Source organism: Micromys minutus (assembly GCF_963924665.1).
Source record: "Micromys minutus genome assembly, chromosome: 8".
Classification (NCBI taxonomy): Eukaryota; Metazoa; Chordata; class Mammalia; order Rodentia; family Muridae; genus Micromys; species Micromys minutus.
Genome location: NC_137977.1, coordinates 24,533,741 through 24,555,735, shown reverse-complemented (window position 1 = coordinate 24,555,735; position 21,995 = coordinate 24,533,741). Strand labels below are relative to the sequence as shown.

At 36.9% G+C, this 21,995-nt stretch overlaps 1 protein-coding gene across 1 annotated transcript; it reads right to left on the bottom strand.

Moving 5' to 3' along the window:
• Positions 1-15,790: 15,790 nt before the first annotated feature.
• On the bottom strand, positions 15,791-18,247 carry PCDHB1 (protocadherin beta 1; the record flags this gene model as incomplete). The annotated part of the gene is made up of 1 exon (XM_080919766.1): positions 15,791-18,247. One exon carries the CDS (start codon positions 18,245-18,247, stop codon positions 15,791-15,793), a length of 2,457 nt encoding a protein of 818 aa, XP_080775892.1.
• Between the last annotated feature and the right edge of the window lie 3,748 nt (positions 18,248-21,995).

Here is a 21,995-nt window from a genome sequence, read left to right as displayed (position 1 = left end):
GTTTTGAGGAATTGCCGTTACAAAAGCTGTTTTTGAAATGGACCGGACATTTACCGTCCGAGTTTCTCAAGAAATCGGAATTGTTTTTAACTTAGCAAACCGGAACCTAAAAAGAACGGAACTGGGAAAAGGAGCTTGTAAAGACTTCAGTGAGAGCGGTTGTACCCAGTCAGGCAGTGAAGGCGGTGGAGAGGGGAGGACGGGGTGGGGGGAGAGCAGGGGTGTGAACCCAGAAGAGCTCTACTTTCTCAGAGGAGAAGAGGGAGGGAGAGTAGGAGGAGGGTCTGAGCGATGGGGGCAGGGGGTGATATGGGATGTGAGGTGAGTAAATATATAAGTTAAGAAGAATAGACTGGGAGAGACTGGCATCAAACACCAAAGAGGTATGAAAAGTGATAGAGGCATATACTGACTTTCAGTTTGGGTGTAATACCAGCAGGGTAGATCAGGTATTTGCAGAATGCAAATGATGGCTCTCCTTGGCTGGAAGTCTCTTTTCAGAGGGAGATATATTATCCTAAATCTATTTGGAGACTTATTAAGAGCATAAACTCTCCTGTTACAGTTAAGACAGTATTCAGTTTCATGATTTAGTATGAGCTAGAGTGACTTTCCATTAGCATATCAGTAGAAATAGGAATGTTTGGAAGTAAAAGGAAAAGTACAGAGACATACAAGTAAAGAAAGAAACCAAAATTGGCTAGAACGAATCTGGATCACATGCTTATGTGTTATTTGGGTATCAAAAGTGTGATTGTTGAGTTGCAGACTAGCATGTACAGTCTGTGATTCTATCCTCAAAATCTTTAGAGTGATATTTTAAAATTTAATTAATTATCTTGTTTTTTAGCTGGGATCTCAAACTATCTTTGAATTCTCTTTAGAAACAATGCTGACCTTGAACTTCTGCTATCTCTGCCTCCACATCCAAGATGTTGGGATTAAAAGTGACTGCTACCACACTGTATATTTGGTATTTTGGGTGAACTCAGAACAAAATCTATACCAGATATCTGGAAACACTACCAACTAAACTATATACCAGCCCTACAAAACTGTATTTTAAAATTAACTCCTCTGTGCCTACTAAAGTGTAAATTGAATCAGCTTTCTGAATGGGGATAAAATGTTATGAAGCTGAGCAGTCTAGTACTACTTCTATTCTTGTTTAAGTTTGCTAGTAATATATAAAAGTGTAACACTACACACCCCCAACCATTCTGGCTTAATAGTTTTTGAATATGCCTCCCACATGCTAGACTCTCCAGCACTAGCACTAAAATAGAAGTACTAAGTGTGTTTCCTGTAACAGTGAACCCCAAAGTAAGAAAACTAGATGTCAGGAACCACTGTTTGCACCTTTGTACACACATGCATCTCAAGAAAAAAAAACAAATATACATAGGCTGGACAGGCAGAGCATTCAGGAAGCATTTAACTAGAGGTTGGTTCTGGTTTTCAAAACCTTTAAAAAGTGCCTTGCTGAACTACTGGTACAGAAAAATTGTTTTATCGACTTTAGTTACCCATTAAATGGTTTTTCACAGTTTATAATTCTTTCCCCTTACCTTGGCTTTTCTTTCTATTTTGAATTCTGTCTTCTGCCTTTCTCTCTTTTTGATAATATGATTTATTTTTCTATTTTTGGTATAAAATAGGATCAACAGTTTGAGTACAGAATGTAACTATGAACAGTTAATACATTAAAGTAACAACACTTTTCTTTCTGACTATGAATACACAATATCATAATCAGGAAGACGCTTCAGAAAGCAGTGCAATTTTTATATAGGAAAATGTTTGTGTATTTGTTGCTACGTAGAGCACAAATTCATACTGAACATGCCTCATCCAAAACGCTGAAGTCTGAAGTACTCTGAAACTTTAAAAAAAGTAGTAACGCATGAAGTTTTATATTATGCATGTTCAATTTTTGGTGTCTGTGCAGGAACTGCCAACTCTTAAAAACTATATTTGAAAGGGTTTTCCCTTTTGCTTTTTTTTTTTTGAAATATAGTCTTAAGCCAGCAGCATCAAGTTTGGTTAACTCAATATCTGAAATGTATCTGGTCTCAAACCTTTCAGATGAAAGATGCTCACCTAGTAGCTACAGTTGAACTATACAACTGTATATATACAGTTCAAGTTAATATCAAGAGTATGTAAAGGACTATAAAAGGTGAATACTGCAAACTCAGATTATCTACCTTATAAATGGGGTAATTGAAATTAACAGTTCCTATAGGAAACATAAATAACCAGTAAATACTTGAGAAGAATACAAATTAAAACTGCTTTGGTCAAGCTTCTTATTCATGTCAGTGAACATTCCAGCTGATTACATACTAAGTGCAAAAATACTACTGTTGAATAAATATTCTCTTAACACTTATTTTAAAAGCATCTAATTTGATAGACATCTAATTGAGTTCCATAATTTAACTGTTATGAGTATCACTTCAATAAATATTGATATTCAAGTATTTCTGTGATATGTTGTCTTTGGGGTAAATACCCAGCTTTAATTTGTGTTTTCTCTTACAGATAAGGATATTGTATATTTCTCAGGCATTTATTGAATATTTGTGTTTTCTATGGGAACTGTAAATTCCAGTTGTTAGTCTATTTATTAACTAGATGATCTGAGATGGAGGATTTAATTTTTTCAGTCTTCAAATACCCTTGATAATAAACCCATGTTTGACATGTTATTGATGAAGAATGTTTTACAAGTCTGGAGACTATTTATAGGCTTATTTTTTTCAAAATCTACTTTTAATAAGGATTCATAAATTATTTAACCTCTTACCTAGCCGATCACCCACAGGAGGTAGTGGAAAGGAAAGTTTAACAGGACAAAGAAGGATGTGGACCTGTTAAGAAATAGTTCTTTGGAGATAATCTGATCTGTGTTGCCAGGATATCAGCAGTTCAGTACACATGAATCATTAGTGGTAGCTTGATCCCACTTGAAAACACCATTCATGAATCACTAATGGCAGTTTGATCTGAAGAAAATGAGAGAATCTGCTAATCTACCCAAGTCAGCAGAAGCAAGAAGCTTCTAGAATACCACCAGAAATTCTATGGTGTGTTTCTATGAAGTCACAACAAATGATGACCCACAAAGAATGGTAAGGCAAACCACTACCATACAGTGTCTTCAGTGAAGACCAGCATCAGTGAAGCCCAAGGATGACCAACAAAGAATGGTAGATAAAGCATATCAATACCACACATCACCATCCACTGTCTGTTGGGTTATGTTTATATCCTTTCCAAACACTGAGTGTTTCTCAGGCATCCACCTTAATAAGCATTCTCTGACCTTCTTCAAGGCTACTTCCAGAAAAACACCATGAGTCTGTTCTCAGAAAAACATCTTCCCACATGTCTATTTTAGAAAAAGATGTCCTCTAATAAGACAGTTTTTAGAAAAACATCACATGATACAATTGATTCTCCAAAGAAACTAGAAATTCCCACTTCAGCTATTTCTTTAATAATTATTTCCTTTACTGTGCAGAAACTTCTAACTCTTCAGAGAGTTATGACCTATACATATATCTTGAAATGTTTTTGTATAGAAGATTCAAAGTCTTGAATCTTACATTTCAGAATTTTGACACATTTTGAATTAGTATTGATTCAATGTGAGAGACATGGGTCTAGCTTTATTCTACTTAAGGAAATCTAATTTTCCAATTTATTGCAAAGGCTTTTTTTCTACAATGAATTTTTTGACAGCATTGTCAAAAGTTTGGTCTCTTGTAGCTGTATGGTTTATTTCTGGATCATCTATTTTATTCCGTTTGTGTACATGCCTCGTTCTGCCAGTAGTATGCTATTATATTGTCACGTTTCTATATTTAAGATCATTGCTTTTTCTGCTTTAGTTATTTGGCATCTCAAATGCTTCTAAATGAATCTTAGGTGTTCTTTCTGTTCTGTGGAGAATGTTATTATTTCAATGTTTATTGTGTTGAATCCATAGGTTCCTTTTTGTAATATAACTATTTTCATGCTGTTAATTCTCCAGCTCCTCATGGGCATGGTATGCCTTTCCACCCACTAGGTCCTCAAATGCTTTCTTTGGTGTCTTGTTTTTCTTTTTTTTAACTGTAGGGGTCATTTGCATCAGTGGTTAAATTTACTTCTAGATATTTTTAAATTTTACCTTTAATTTTTGAGACAAGAGTTTATGTAGCCAGGATAGAGCCCTGTGATTGCAGGAATGCACCACAATACCTGGAATTTTATGTGATGCTGCATATTGAACCCAGGTCTTTGTGTGTTGTATGTGTGCACTATACTGCCTGAGAGACATCTGCTACTCAGCCTTTCAGTTTTGTAAAGCTATTATCAATGAGATCTCACAAATGTGACGACCCAATTTCTTTCTCAGTAAGTTTAGTTTGTATATATATATGCCATATTTTGTGTCCATTTATCTGTTAGTTTGCTGACAATTTGTTAGGTCTAACAATTTTTGAGTGAGGTCTTTGGCATTTACTTACTTATTTATTTATTTATTTATTTATTTATTTATTTATTTATGTTTTTTAAGACAGAGTCTCTCTATACAGTTTTTCCTGTCTTAGAACTCACTATATAAACTATGTGAGACATAAAACTCAACGATATCTACTTGCTTCTGCCTCCAAGTGCTGGTATATCCAAGGTATGTCTTACCACACCCAGTCTATCTTTAGGGTCTTTAAAATATGAAACCATATCATCTGAAAATTGGAACAATTTGACTTCTATTTACTTCCCCTTTATTGCTTTCTTGTGTTACTCTCACTAAGACTTTAATCACTGCATTGAATAAATGCACAGACTGGGCATTCTTCTCTTATTCTCAGTGTTGTTGCTGCTGGTGGTGGTGATTTAGTTTTTCTGATTAGTGTTTTCTTGTCTCAGACCAATGGTTGGCTGTAAGTATCTGCATCTGTATTAGTCAGGTGCTGATAGAGCCTCTCAGAGGTCAGCCATACCAGGCTTCTGTCTGCAAGCACATCTTAGGATCTGCAATAGTGTCGGGATGCTGTCTGCAGATGGAATGGACTGCACAGTGGGGCAGTCTCTTGATGGCCTTCTTTTTAGCCTCCACACCTTTTTGCCCCTGCATGTTTTTTAGACAAGAATAATTCTGGGTTAAAACTTGTGAAATGCGTGGGTGGCCTCATCCATCAACTAAGGGCCATCCCTATCTACTGGAGATGGTCTCTTCAGGTTCTATCTCTCAGCTAATGTCATGCCCATTGGGTCCTAGGAGGCTCTTGCATTCCTGGTGACTGGGACTTTCTAGTGGTTCTCCAAGTTTCTCACCCTCACTGCTACTTATTTCTATTCATTCTCTTGGTCTGTCTATTTCCATACTTGGTCCTGCCCCATTCTTTCCTCTCCCTCCCATTTCCTACCCAGGTTCTTGACTCCCTCTGTGTCTCATGATTATTTTGTTCACCCTTTAAGTGGATTGAAGCATTCACACTTTGGCCTTTCTTTTTGCTAACTTTCATATGGTCTGTGAGGTATATCAGGGGCATTCTGAGCTTTTGGGTAATATCCACTTACAAGTGAGTGTATATGATGTATGTCCTTTTATGTATGGGTTACATCATTCAGGATATTTTCTAGTTCCATTCATTTGCCTACAAGGTTCATGAAGTCATAATTTTTAATATTTGAGTAGTATTCCATTGTGCAAATACATCACATTTTCTGTATTCATGTTGAGGAACATCTGGTTATTTCCAGCTTCTGGCTACTATAAATAATGCTGCTATTAATATATTGGAGCATGTGCCTTTATTATATGTTGGAGCATCTTTTGGGTATTGTTACTCTCATACAGGCATTGTGCCTATACAACACAGTTAAAAATACAAGGGTTAGACCCAGTCTTATACCTGCTATTATAAACTAATCTGAGATGATTAAGCATAGGGGCTAAGGGCCAGATAACAAATTCATGGCTCTGCGTTTATGGTTAAGGTGTTTTCAAGATAATTTTTAGGAGTATTTAATGGACAGTAGTCCAGATTACTTTACATAGATAATTAATTTTCAAAAATGTCAGAAATCCACAAAATGTGACATTTAATGTCATTTATCATTTGTTGAGACATATCTGCTCCTAACAGCTTCTCTTTTGTGGTTTCAAAGAAGAAATTGAGTATCTCTACATCCAAGTGAGGTAATACATTGTGGATTGGTAGCCATGTGACAAAAACTGCTTATTTCTCCTACAGAGCTGTACTGTTTTTAAGAGGACACAATTTACAGGCTGGGACAGCTTAGTTCTGACAAGACAGAATAAGCTAGTTCTTAATAATTCCTGTTTCACTAAGGTCTGTCAGATTCATGGACCAGAAACCTGAAGATTGATGCTCTTATATGTTGCTAACAGGAGACTATAGAGGTAGGCAGTTGTCTCTACAACCTGTATCAGTTCTAGAAATCATGTTAGGCTTCCTATATTTTCAGATAGTATTGGTCGTCCTCAGATTTCTGATGGAGTTGAAGACTAATTATAGTCTCATAGCCTAGCCAGACAATTTAACTTTGAGAGAATATATTTAACTGGATAATTTTCAAATAGTATACAAGCTATCCAGGACATAAAATATGGATCTTAAGCTTTCTTAAAGTTAGGATAGATAACAGAATGTTCTATTTAATTGACAAAAGTGATGGATTGTGTATTAGGTATATTTTGTACCTTATAAATTACAGAATGGCAATAGTTGTGATCAGCTCTTATTTGATGAGATTGAATGGGTAAAATGTGGTTTATGTCTATATGCAGGTGAGGACAGGCACAAGATAAGGCAAGGCCTGTGATTGAGCAGTGAAAAAGATAGGTGTGGGCAGAGTTTTGGAAAGGCAGGGAGATGAAGAAGAGGGAGAAGAAGAAGAAGGAGGAGGAGGAGGAGGAGGAGGAGGAGGAAGAAGAAGAAGAAGAAGAAGAAGAAGAAGAAGAAGAAGAAGAAGAAGAAGAAGAAGAAGAAGAAGAAGAAGAAGAAGAAGAGAAGGAGGAGGAGGAAGAAGAAGAAGAAGAAGAAGAAGAAGAAGAAGAAGAAGAAGAAGAAGAAGAAGAAGAAGAAGAAGAAGAAGAAGAGAAAAGAAAAGAAAAGATGGAAGATGAAAAGGATGACCCTGACCCATGTGGCATTACTTATCTATGAGTAGCTATGAATATCTTATAAGAAATGAATTATTACATGACAATTTGTCTTATCTGGGCTGTCAGTTTATATCAACATCAATTGTCTCTGAGTTTACTGTGTGGATATTTTGTGGAGTGATAATTTACTGAATTGAGCAGGGTCTGCAGCAGAGAGACTGCTAGGAGCAGAGAGTAACAAGAAGGCTGCTGCTGATAGGGACAGAGAGTAGCAGGGAGTCGTGTGGCATGGTGCTTGGAACAATTTGCCCATTTTTAGTATTTACCACTACAGTATGGTTTATTTAACAGAGTAACTGTGGCTTCATAGAATGAGTTATGTAGTATTCCGTTTGTATTTTGTGAAATAGTATTGATATTAGGTCTTTGAAGGTCTGATAGAATTCTGCACTAAAACCATGAGCTTTTTTGGTTGAGAGACTATTAATGACTGCTATTTCATTAGTGGTTATGAGACTGTTTAGATACTTTATCTGATCCTGATTTATTTGGTATTTGGCATCTGTCTAGAAAATAATCTACTTCATCAAGATTTTCTAATTTTGTTGGGTATAAGCTTTGGTAGTAAGATCTTTTTTTAATTTCCTCTGTCCACTGTGTTGTTATGTCTTCCTTTTCATTTCTTATTTTGTTAATTTTAATACTATCTCTGTGCCTTCTACTTAGTTTGGCTAAGGTTTATCTGTCTTCTTTACTTTTCTCAAACCAGCTCCTAGTTTTGCTGATTCTTTCTATAGTTCTCTTTGTTTCTAATTGGTTGATTTCAACTCCGAATTTGATTTTTTTTTATTTTTGCTGTCTATTACTCTTGGACATCTTTGCTTTTTTTCTGTCCTAGAACATCCTAATGTGCTGTTAAGTTGCCAGTGTAGGATTTATCCAATTTATTTATGAAGGTACTCTGTGCTAAAAATTGTGCTCTTAGCACTGCTTTTATTGTGTGCCATAGATTTGAGTATGTTGTCTTCATTTTTGTTAAATTCAGAAAGTCTTTAATTTTCTTATTTCTATTATGACCAAGTCATCATTGAGTAGAGAGGTATTCAGTTTCTATGTGTATGTGGGCTTTCTGATGTTTTGTTGTTATTAAAGACCAGCCTTAGTCCGTGCTGATCTAATAGAGTTGATAGAATTATTTCAATCATCTTGTATCTGTTGAGGCTTCTTTTGTGTCTGATTATATGGTCAACTTTGGAAAGCATTATATGGTTCTGGGAAGAAATTACATTCTTTTGTTTTAGGGTAAAATGTTTCATAGATATCTGTTAAATTCATTTGGTTCATAACTTCTGTTGCTTTCACTTTGTCTATTTTCTGTTTAAGGATCTGTCCATTGGGGAGAGTAGGGCATTGAAGTCTCCCCCTATTATTTTGTGAGGTTCAGTGTGTGCTTTGAGCCTTAGTAATATTTCTTTTGCTATATTATAGGTGCCCTTGTATTCTGGGCATAGATATACAGAAGGAAGAGTTCCTCTTAGTGAATTTTTTGATGAATGGGTAGTGTCTTTACTCATCTTTTTTGATAACTTTTAGTTGAAAGTCTGTTTTATTGTAGATTAGAATATCTACTCCAGCTTGTTTCTTGAGAGCATTTGCTTGGAAACTTTTTTGCCCAGCCTTTTAGTCTTAGTAGTATCTGTTTTTGTTACTGCTGTGTGTTTCTTGTATACACCAAACTTCTGGACCCTATTTATGAATCCAGGCTTTTAGCCTATGCTTTTAATTGGGTAATTGAGTCCATTTATATTGAGAGATATTAAAGAAAAATGACTGTTTCTGTTAGTTTTGTTGTTAGAAAGCATTATGTTTGTGTGGTTCTCTTCTTTTGAGGTGTTGTGAGATGATTGATTTCTTGGTTTTTCTTGAGTGTATTTTTCCTCTTTGGGTTGGAGTTTTCCTACTATTATCTTTTGTAGGGCTGGATTAGTGGGAAGATAGTGTTTAAATTTGGTTTTGCCATGGAAAATCTTGGTTTCTCCATCTATGGAGATTGAGAGTTTTGCTGGTTATAATACCTGGACTGGTGTTTCTGGTCTCTTTGGGTCTACACGACATCTGTCCAAGACCTCTCTGACTTTTAAAGTCTATCTTGAGAAGTTTGATATAATTATAATAGGTCTGCCTCTATATGTTACTTGGCCTTTGTTTTTACTACTTTTAATATTATTTCTTTGTTTTGTTAATTTAGTGTTTTGATTATTATGTGATGGGGGAATTTATTTTATGGTCCAATCTATTTTGTGCTCTGTAGACTTCAACCCCCCCCCACGCTTTCTGTAGACTTCTTGTATATTTATGACCATCTCTTTCTTTAGGTTAAGGAAGTATTCTACAATTTTGTTGCAGATATTTTCTGGACTTTTGCATTGGCACCCTTTACTCTCTTCTATTCCTATTATTCTTAGGTTTGGTCTTTTTATTGTGTCCTGAATTTCTTGGATGCTTGGGGTTAGGAGCTTTTGCACATTCTATTTTCTTTTACTGTTGTGTCATTATCTTTTGTGGCCTTTTTTACGTCTAAGATTCTTTCTTCTTCATTTTAAAATCATTTTTATTGGTTATTCTCTGTATTTACATTCCAAATGTTATTCCTTTTTCCTCACTCTCCTCCCTTTTCCCTCTCTTCTTGCTTCCATGAAGATGCTCCCACTCCCAACTACTCACTCCCACCTCAGAACTTTGGCATTCCCCTACACTGGGAAAACTGAGCCTTCACTGGACCAAAGGCCTCTATTCCCATTGATATCAGACAATGTTATCTCTGCTACACATGCAACTGGAGCCATGGGCCTCTCCATGTGTGCTCATTGGCTGGTGTTTTAGTCCCAGGGAGCTCTGGAGCATTTTGGTTGGTTGATAATGTTCTTTTAATGGGGTGTCAAACCCTTTCATGTCCTTCAGACCTTTCTCTATCTCCTCCACTGAGGCTAACATTCTCAGTCCGATGGTTTGCAGCAAGCACCCTCATCTGTATCAGTATGGCTCTGGCAGAGCCTCTGCAGGGACATCTATATCAGGCTCCTGCCAGTAAGTACTACTTGCCATCAGGAATAGTGCATGGGTTTAGTGGCTGCATATGAGATAGATCCCTCGGTGAAGCAGTCTCTGAATGATCTTTTCTTTAGTCCCTGCTCCTCTATTTGTCCCTGTATTTCCTCCCATGAGTATTTTGTTCTCCTTTCTAAGAAGGACTGAGGCATCCACTGAGGCTTCTGTTTACCTGTATTCTCCTGCATTTCTTTAAGGGAGTTATTTGCATCCTCCTTAATGTTCTCCATTGTCTTCCTGAGATGAGATTTTAGGTTGGAATATTGTTTTCCAGGTGTGTTTGGGTATCCAGGGCTTTCTGTGGTAGGAGAACTGTGTTCTGATGGTGCCATGTAGCATTGGTTTCTGTTGCATATATTCTTGCACTTGTCTCTTGCTGTCTGGTTATCTCAGGTGTTAACTGGCCTCACTATCTTTGGCTGGATCCTGTCCCTCCTGTGAGTCTGGTTATGATGGACCTCTTGAGATTCAAGCTGTCTCTGGGTGTTAACATAGGGGTGTTAGAGATGTGGGAGTGTAGGCTGGAGCACCTGATCTGCTCTGGTTGTAGTTGTGGGCTGGGATAAAGATGTGTTTCTGGTAGGGCAGGGCGGATAAGAATGGGAACCCCAGTTAGGCCAGGTTTGGAGACAGGGGCTATCTCACCTGTGAGCCTGGTTGTGATGGACCTCCTGGGAGTCAAGCTGACTTTGGTGTGAGAGTGGGCTAGAATCCTGGCTCTGCCCCAGGCCAAGTTGTTGGCCAGAAAGAAGATCACATTTCTGTTTTCTAAACGTATGATTATATCATTATCCTGATAGGGAAATGTTCTGTTTTGTGACTTCTGAACATATTTTAACATTTCAACATAACTAATACTAATATAGTGTTTTCAGGAAGCAATACACAAACTATTACTTTTGATTAAAGAATTATGCAAATTGGTCACATGCTTTGAGGATAGTAAATTCTGCAGAACATATTTATACGTAGAATTAAATGTAGTTGCTTCTGTGTCTAGAAATGAGGCAAATTTTATTCTTAAAAAAAAGGCACACAGATTCGAGGAAGTCATTTATTTATTATTCATTTAATTTCAAGAGCAGTACATAAAACTGTATGAACCAATTTCATTTATGTATGTATATTTTATTTCAGCATATAAATCTATTTTAAATTATACCTCTATTATATAGCTCATAAATATATAAATACATATGCATAATAAATTTTAAGTTTTATGCTTAATATCATTTTTATATAAATAATTAAAATTTTAAATAATGTCAATTTATTTCCTTTATAGTTAAAATACTTCTCACAAATAAACTTTTACAAGATAAAAGAAATTAATGCTTGATTAAAAGAATCTAATATATTGGAATAAAATACTAATTTTAGTCAAAATGTGTTCTGTGTGGGTAATTCCATTGTTAAATACTAACCTAAACCAGCTTGTTAAACAAAAAAAAAGATGATGATGTTACTGAGTTATAATTTATTAAAGTAACTATCCATAGCAAAATAAGTATGTAGAAGTAACAAGTATTTCTAATCAAGAACTAAAAGAATTGGAGAAATGAGAGTAATTTGGAATACCATGATATTGTCTTGGTATATATGCAGCATGAGATACTAAAGTTAATTAGAGCAAAAGCATGACACGTGTATAATTTCAAAGTATCTTTCTCTAATTATTAGTTACAAATGAAAAAGCCTGCTTTAAACAGAGACACTTGGCTAACACAATAAAGGTCACCACTGAACTGTGCACACTGCTTAGTGACAAATGTAGTAAAATTTACATTTTGTATCCTTACAATAGTGTTATAAAATCTACATCATGTGCTTGCTGATGCCCCAATGCCCTGGAGAGTAAACAGCATCATTTCTGTGTTTTTCTTCTCAAATAATGCATAACTTTAATCTAATAATGAAAAGTAAAAATAATCTCAAATGCAGAGGTTTCTTCCTAACTGGTACCCTTCAAAATGTCAAAGTCGTGAGAGACTAGGCAAAGCTAAGGAACCACCACACACATTAGAGACAAAGGACACATTACATCAAAATGCAGCTTGAGATCCTGTGTTATATTTTCTTGTATGACTTAAAACCCTCATTATAAATGCAGATTTATAAATGCCAAATTAAAAAGGTAACTGATGCAGTTTGCCTAAACTAGCTAGATACTTTTAATTTTTAAGGTGTGTAGCATGGTCTTTTTGCAAATGACCCTCTTTAAGTGATTTGAATTATATCTATAAATGCATGTGAGTATTTCTGAAATTAATATGTTAGAAAGAAGAATTTTCTTAATATTTTACATTTTTTATCTTACTTTCTGATGGAGACTTAGACTTAACCTCAAACTTATGTACAAAGTTCTGTCTAAATATAGTTTGTAGCCTGAGATAATAATAAAAGTTCCTTTTTTACCAGGTATAGCTGGCATTCTTATGAGAACTTGAAGCCAAATAAAAAATAGAATAAATAATTATTTAATCCAGCAGGTCATGAACCAGCAGTCAGTAAAATTTTCACTGGCAAGATAAGGAAATCAGCATCTACAAACCCATTTAAAGCTGCACTTTTTGCAATAACCAACTTATAGCATTACCCCAAGAACCTGTGATAAGATAAATAAAGAAAATTAGGCATAAATCTACAATAAGATTTTATTCAGCCATCAAGAACAAAATTATATCATTTGTAGGAAAGTAGATGGACCTGAAAATCATCATATTAAATTAAAAAACTAGTCTCACAAAGATGGCTTATGATATGGTTTCTCTTATATGTGGAAATTGGGGGGAAAATAAAGAAGAATGTGGAAGGAAAAGGGGAAGGAAGGATGAAGAAGAGTAACAGAGAGTGATGGTGATGATACAATATATTATATGCATGTTGAGGAAACACAAAGTCCCTTTGCTTTGTACAATGAATGAATATTAATCTTTAAAAAGGGAAATAGTCTGAGATGGACCAGTCACTCAGTCCAGACTTCTTATGGTTCAAACTAATAGTTCTTTTATATTATGATGGCATGTAAAGCAATATCAAAAGAAAACCATTTACAAATTCTCATTAAACCATATTTTAACTTGAAAAGTAGTTTCTTTAATGACCTTGACTCACCATTTTATATCAAAATATCATTTCCCTTGTGAAATAATCATGATATAAAGTGGTAGTTTTCATTTCATCTAATGCAGAGCAAAGTTGACAAACCTAGGTCTCCTCTGTGTTGTGTCTGTTTATGTGTGTAGGCAAATGTGAACATTGTGAAATATACTGAAGAATCTTATTTGGGCAAGAAAGATATGTACTTCAAATAAACAGTATTATAACTCAACTCATGGAAAAAATTTTAGTATTAGTAAGTAAATTCATTATTTATATTTACTTCATCTATTCTCAAAATAGTAAATGATATATTGAGGTCCTCATAAGTTTTAACAGCTCAACTCAAAGCATTTTTTTCTTTTTTTTTATTGGATATTCTTTGTATTTACACTTCAGATGTCATCTCCTTTCCCCCAATCTTATACCCCCTCCCCCTCCCATTGCCTCCATGAAGGTGCTTTCTCTCCCAACCACTCTCTCCCACCTTAGCACCTAACTCAAAGCATTTTAAAAGTACCATTAAGGTTTAGTGTATTTCGGGCTACCAAGTAGCATCCAGATGGTATCACAAGGTATCAATCAGAAAAGAATCTATCAGTAAATAGGATATGTTATATTAAGAAGTATTTTTGAGAACTACTCCTCTACTTTTAAAATTCCAGATATAAACGTTGTACCTCAGCCAGGTGTGATAACACACACATTAATTCCAGCACTAAGACTGAAGCATGTGGGTCTCTGATTTAGAGGCCAATCTGGTCTACAAAGCAAGGTCCAGGACAGCCAAGGCTACACAGAGAAATTCTGTCTCAAAAACAAACAAAAACAAATGTTGTAGCTCTTGAATAAAAAAACAAATCAGGACAACTTCACTAAGTCTAAATTGAGAACAATTGTTAAAAGGAAAGAACACATAGTTACAGCCTCATTAAAGCAAACTGACTTAAAGGTATGGTTAGTAGTTTTATTGGCATCCATTTTTTTTAACATTAGAATAAGAGCACCTAGTAAAGCTTATAAGGGTTAAAATTTATTTTTCAAGTACCCTAACTTGTTCCCCATCCCAATTCATTTTATGCATGATTTGTTTGAAATCAACCTTCTCTTATATTTACAATGCTATAGTGACAGCTTGGGACACTGGGGGTGGGACTGGGACTTACCACCAAATCTTCCTGAAAGTGTATCTCTTAAGGCAATTTAACTGATATTAATGAACTTCTTTATTTGGTGTCTTATTTTACAGTTGTTCTACAAATTACAAAATTGTTTAAAAGTATAAAGCTTCTACAGCACTTAGCACAAAATGGTTTAAATTAAGTATCCTATAGCTAATTAACTATAGCAAAAATATTCTATTTATATCCTATCGCACCCCTAATTTACTATACTGATTAACTACTGTTTGATAAAGCAGGGATATCTATATATTAGAGAGAGTTAAGACCTGCCTAAGACCCCAAATAAGTCTTAAGAGAAGCACCTTCATGGAAACAAGTGGAGGGGGAGAGGATAACATTTGAAATGTAAATATAGAAAATATCCAATAAAATAATTTTTTTAAAAAGCGACATCTAACAATTCTGGAAAAATATTTCTTTACTGAGCTTTAGCTTTATATCTGCTCTTACATTTAAAAATTAATTAAGTCCTTTTTATTTTAATTTCAATCTGCCACTGTGAGTAAGAATCATCACTTTTTCCGAGCATTTTCATGATTATAAATGATGACATGCAGGCTGATTCAGAGATGATTTCCATTTGTAAGGTACAAAATATAAATTTTTCTGAATGATAAACTATGTATTTGCCTGCCATTATTTTGGAGATAGGGTCTCACAATGTATTTCTGGTTAGCCTGGACCTCACCGAGATCCAAGTGACTCTATTTCCTGAGTGGTGGGATCAAAGGCATTCACCGCTACTCTCAGGCAAACTTAATTTTTAATCAGAGCTGAGAGCCCATTCTCTTCCTTATGCATGAATAACTTTCTACTGAGAAGTTATTTAAAGGTGAAATAAACAGCTCTCTCTACAGAACTAAGTACTTCTCAGTCCAGGACCAGAAATGCCATAGGAAACATGAGAAAATGGCTTGTTGATTTCTTGCCTAGCACATAAGATGGGAAAGCAGAATTTACATACAGTAGTGCTTCTTTAAAAGAATTCCAGATGTGTGTGTATGTGTGTATGTATATGTGTGTGTGTGTGTGTGTGTGTGTGTGTGTGTTTATGTATGTATGTATGTATGTATGTATGTATGTATGTATGTATAATTTAGGGATCAAGATACTTGTTTTATACTAAGCCAAGCCTTAATCTGAGTTTCCTATTCCAAACTAGGTACTCCTGTTTCCATCAAAATTTCAGTCCACTGTTTCCATGACGATGAGTCTTTGAAAATAGATTGTAACATTCCATTTCTCTTCCCATGAGAGATACTAGCCAGAATTACATATAGTCATCTCCTATCCGGGCATGACCCTCTGAACCCTGAGACCGATTTCTATTAGAACCTGGAGGCAAACTGGAGTCATCCTCTGTTTTCACCTCACCAGTGGCTTGGGGGAATGGGAAATTGGGCATAAATCGCTTAAGAAAACGGAACTCACTATTCCCAGTTCCAGTGGCTGAGCACATATCATATGGACAAGGCTGGGATAAGGAAGCATTGCCTCTTCCTTGCACCAAGTTGTTAGAAAAATTACAGTCATCATAGAAGTGCTCTTGAATTGTGAATTTGTCTCTGTGTTTAATCTTCTGGTAGAGGTGTATAATAATGATCACAGTGACAGAAAAGAGAAAAAGAAAAGAAAGCACAGCCAGAGAAATGACCAAATATTTTGTGGTTGGATTTACCTTTCTAGGATGCTTGGATGGGTCCTGGAACTGCAAGTAAGGCTCTGAAAAGCCATCTACCAGCAGGATGTTGAGTGAGGCAGTAGTGGAGAGAGCTGGTTGGCCATGATCCTGAACCAGAATGACTAGTTTCTGCATCATAGGATCTCTCTCAGATATCTGCCTCAGTGTACGTATTTCCCCATTTTGTCTTTGAACAGAAAATAACCCAAGGTCAGTAGCTTTAAGAAGGTGGTATGAAAGCCAAGAATTCTGCCCCGAGTCACCATCAACAGCCACTACTTTGGTCACCAGGTACCCTGCCTCTGCAGATCTTGGCACCAGGTCATTGCAGGGCAAAGTGCCATTCTGCAGTGGATACAAGATCATTGGACGATTGTCATTGTCATCCAGGACGACCACTCTGACAGTAACTTGGCTACTCAATGGCAGAAAACCACCATCAGTTGCCTTTACTACAAACTGAAAGTCTTGAATGGCCTCATAATCCATGGTTCTTAGTGCATAAAGCTTTCCATTATCTGAGTTTATGGAGATGTACGCAAAGACTGAGAGATCGCCACTCTTTGGAGGCAGCAGGGAGTATGTTACTTGGGCATTTTCACCCAAATCTAGATCCTCAGCGTGGACTTTGCCAATAAAAACTGCAGGACTGTTGTTTTCACGAACAGTCAAGACGTAGGAATCCTCCTGAAAGACTGGAGAATTGTCATTTATATCAGATATTACCACTTCAATCACAGTCTCTGTAGACAGATTGGGTGGTCCAGTATCCATGGCAACGAGGGTGATATTATAGTTGGAGACATCCTCCCTATCCAAGCTTCTGTCCGTGACCAGCGAGTAAGAATTCCGGAATGTGTGTTTGACTACAAAAGGCAAATCTTCTTTGAGGAAACAGGTGATTTTTCCTCCAACTCGCACATCCCGATCTCGGATAGTGAAGAGAGCCACTACAGTCTGGAGTGGAGAGTCCTCGGGAAGAGGGCTGGACACCGAAGAGATTGTCACTTCTGGAGGATTGTCGTTTACATCCACAACTTCCACCAAGACTTTGCTGTGGGCAGAAAGACCCCCTCCATCTGTAGCTTGAATGTCAATGTCATATGTTTCTATCGTTTCAAAATCTAGGGGCCCGCGGAGTCGAACCTCTCCAGTTTGTGGATCAACAAGAAATGTTCGTAGAACTGTTTCTGGGTTTTCAGCTAAAGAGTAAGTTATCTGTTTATTGGTGCCCTCATCCAGGTCCGTGGCAGTCACCACCACCACCAAAGAGCCATTGTCGCTGTTCTCTGGCACCTGAGCACGGTACACCAAGCGAGAGAACTGGGGCACGTGGTCATTGACGTCCAGGACAACCACTCGAATGTTGGCGGTGCCAGATTTGGGAGGGGACCCACCATCCACCGCTGTAATGGTCAAGTTGACTTCAGGCTGCGCCTCTCTATCTAAGGGATTATCCAACACAAGCTCTGCATATTTGGGACCGTGGCTTCGGAAGCGTGTGTGCAGGTGGAAATAGGTGTTTGCACTCAGGGTATAGTTTTGGAGACCATTGAGTCCCACATCCAGATCCTGGGCACTCTGCAATGGAAAGCGTGAGCCCAAGGGGGTGCTCTCGGGAATCTTTAAAAGAGGCTCTTTGTTTGGAAAAACTGGTGCATTGTCATTGATATCAAATACTCTGACTTCCACCCGGAAGGACTGCAGCGGCTCGGCCAGAATAATTTCAAAGTGCAGCACGCACGGGTCAGCTTTGCCACAAAGTGACTCGCGATCTAGTTTCTCTTTGACAAACAAATCTCCAGTCTTACGGTGGAGCCGGAAATGCAACCTGTTGCCCTCAGCAACGAGCCGCGCTCCACGCTCTGCCAGCTTCCCCACCTCTAGCCCTAGGTCCTTAGCCACATTAGCCACAAATGAACCGCTCTCCATCTCCTCCGCCACCGAATAGCGAATGGTGGCTGCACCTCCCACAGACACACACCAGAGAAGGAGAAGAGAGCCCACCTGACTGCTCTGCAAAGGCTTCCTGCGCGCAGCTCCCATGATTCCTCACCAGTGCACCCCCTTCACCTGCGGCCAGCTCTAGGGGTACACTGGCTTTCACTTTTGCCAACAGGTTGCACAAACACCAGCCTCTATTACTAGCCTCTAACCGCAGTGCCACCAAAAGCTGGCTCCTCCAGCTGTTTTTGCACTTGAAAGAAAATCTGCATTGAGTAACTTAATTCCCCAGGCTATTGAACATATTAATAGGTATGCGCTCATTCCGTAGAGCTGAGCAGAGGTTGGAAGTTTGTTGCTACAGCAACCATAGGTTCCTTGTTAATTCCCTTTCAAGAAAAAAGTCCTTGGGAATTGAGAAGCCTAAGAGGATATGCGCTCATGCTGAGGTCAGTCTGTTTGTGGGCTGGGGCCACTGTAGCAAGGAACAAACAACAGGAATTACAGCTACATTTTCACAGTTCTCCTAGTGCCCAAAGGGAAAAGGAGAATGGATCCTGCATTGTCCTTCGAAGCCCAATGGGAAGGACTGAAGGATAGGTAACAGAAGAAAAGTGAGCAGACAGATATTCTTCAGGCATATGAGGTCCTGTAGAAACACACGTCGTGGTTTACACAAATCCATTACTTGGCCCAAAGGAAGCACTCAACTGCTTGTCTCTTATGCCGATTAGTCAAGCAGAAATATCGAGCAGGCATCACTTCGGTGAACTAACACTATGAAAGTGATTTGCATGCATTATCCAATGTAAGCTTGCAGCAACCTTATGAGAAAGGCAATTTTCTGTCTTAAAAGATGAGAAAACCTGACAGGAGAGGTTTTTTTCCCACACCTCCAAGTTCCCATACCTGGGAAGCAGAAATATTTGTTATACACTGTAGTTTTGCCTGACCCAACATCTATGCACTTAGACAATATATTGCTGTTTCCTGGATCATATAGTGGATAAATCAAGCAATCAACCAAAGATTAACCTAGGGCTTTAGATTTCAAAATAGGAATATGAGATCTGATACTCCTACAATTTTTTTTTAAACAGATGAAACTGAAGTCCCGAGATTGGCATTCAGTGACACAGCCTTTCCTAGCATGTACAAGGCTCTAGGTTCAATTCCCAGTGCCGAAAACAAACAAACAAGCAAACATAAACAAAGGTCCCAAATGGTGGGATATAAAATTAAACCCATCTCTTGCTGATTATCATTAAGTATTTGATTTTCCATTTGCAATTAGCATTTTTAAACCCAGATGCTGTAATAATGACTGCTATCATTTAAAAGAAGCCCTAAACCATATTTCTCATTGAGGACAAAGTGAATGAAAGCAGAAAGTATACAAAATATTAAGCTGGGCATAGTGGGTTTTGACTATAATTCTAGTGTTTAGCAGGCATAAGCAAGAGAATCAGGACAACAAAGCTACCATTGACTGCTATTCATAAGGATTTCAAGGTCATACTGGGGTACATGAAAGCTTGTCTCAAAAAGTAGAAAAAATATGCAAAACGCTAAAATCTTGGGATCATTAACAGTCTTTTCTATCAGGTACCTCAACACCTGGTACAAATGCACACACCCCCCAAATTGTTTACTTTCTCCTCTCCTTAAAACTAGATACTACTAAATACTCCTCTGACTCGGGTTTCTTTACTATTTATCTGAATGTAAAATTAATGATGTTTATTGACCTCCATTAACACTTTATAGAAACCTAGGACTGTTGGTGGCAACATAAATCCTGCTGTTGCTAAATAAGTTGCATTTGCTGATTTATTGCAATAGCAAAAATTGATGAGCCTTGAAAACATGGGGAATATCAGTAAGAAGTTCTTACAAAGGACACATGATATATGGGTTTGTATTGTGTAAGTTAGGAGAGATTTTAAGTAGGAATTTGATCTGGATTGGATGCTGTTATAGGTGAAGTTAATTACATGAGTAAATTAGTAATTTTATGTGGACTATAAGAAATATGTAAGGCTAATACTGTCAGTTACTAATATTTGCAGTCTAAAGAGGCATTTGGTCATTGTTTGAATTGACTGATTAATGTTCTTTTCTATCTGTGTGTAGACTGATTGTATTATACTCTTCCCCTGATCCATCATCATCACATAGTAGCCTTGTCTTGGTGTTCTATAAAATTGTTTTTATTCAACAGTAATACACTGTGACTTATCTATATCCACCCAGGTCATAGATCTCAAAGATTTATTTCTACCAGTATAATTGCGCCCAAATTCAATTGCTCATTTCATTTTATTACAATACACATTATTAAAATTATTGCATAACTGTGAATGTCACTTTGTGTGTATGCACATAGGTCTGGTGGGCAGAGTATCCACCTAGAAGTGATACTGATGCTATAGTACGTGTTCTTTTTCTGTTATACATTATAATGACAAACTGATAAAAAGTTGTATCAACTCATGCTGAATTTGTATGGCCATCCACAGTGTAATCACTGGTTGTCCAAATTATATCCAATGTCTAGTCTTTGTCTGCTGCTACAACACAATATCATGGGGGTAATTTATGCTTAAAATAGATTTATTTTGTCATATTATTTCAGTACAATATTAAGGAGTCATTCTAGCGATGGACTTCCTGCTATCCTCTGTAATGAAGGGAATCGGATAGTGAGAAAGACAGGGTGTGTAGAAGATACCTGAACTTTATAGCAGACCCATTATTGAGATAATCTATTAATCATCTCCTAGGGAACTTCTTAAAAGTCTCAGCCTGCCTCCATCCTACAACAGCTCATAATAGGAATTAAATATCTGCATGAGTTTCAGAGTGGGTAAACTGTACTTAAACTCTAGTACTTGGCATTATTAGGCTTCTAAAATTTTATAATATCTATTTCTATGTGTTCATATCATGTTGCTTAAGTTTTGTTTCTCTGGTTATTAATCTAATTTTTTTTTTGCAGTACTGGGACTTTACATATACCAAAACATCATTTCACCATGAAGTCACATTGCTTACCTGATTGTTGACTACTTAATACATTTTCAGTCAACTGGGTTTTTTGGGGGGGAGGAGGAATTTTTTCTCAGTTCTCTTGCCCTTTTCCTATTGATTTGTAGAAGTGAATTTGAATTTTTACATATTATGAATTTGAATCCTGAATAACCAAAAAAGACACATTTACACCTAGTCAATATAAGAACACTCAATTTTCAGAATTTTTTCAGATAAAACTTCCAATTTGTAAAGGGTAAATAAAAAAGCATATGTAATTTAGCATCCCCAAATAAAGAAAATTTTACTGCATTCTTTTAAATTTTTATTTAAATCTACAGAGTAAAGATTACACTTTCGCATCACAGTCCATCATTCAGGGAAGTTAGGACAGAAACTCAAGCAGGAACCTGAAGTCAGGAAGTAAAGCACAGACCATGAGGGTGTGCTACTTATTGACTTACTCATTCTGGCTTCTCAACTTAGTTTTTTATACAACCTAAGTGCACATACCCAGGTGTGGCACTGTTCACAGTGGACTAGACCCTCCTCCCCATCAATTACTAAGCAATAAAATGCTCCTACAGATTTGCCTACAAGCCAGTCTGATGAAGGCATTTTCTCAGTTGAAGTTCCCTCTTCTGAAATGACTGTAGCTTGTGTCAAAAACAAATTAGCACAGTTATATAAAACCAGTCACTGCATTTTTAGGAACGTCAAAACCAGTAAGTACCAAAGAGAATATCCACCAAACTTCAGTATAGTGGTTACTTCTGAGGATCTTAGCTTCAAATATATCACTGAATTGTCTTATTGATAT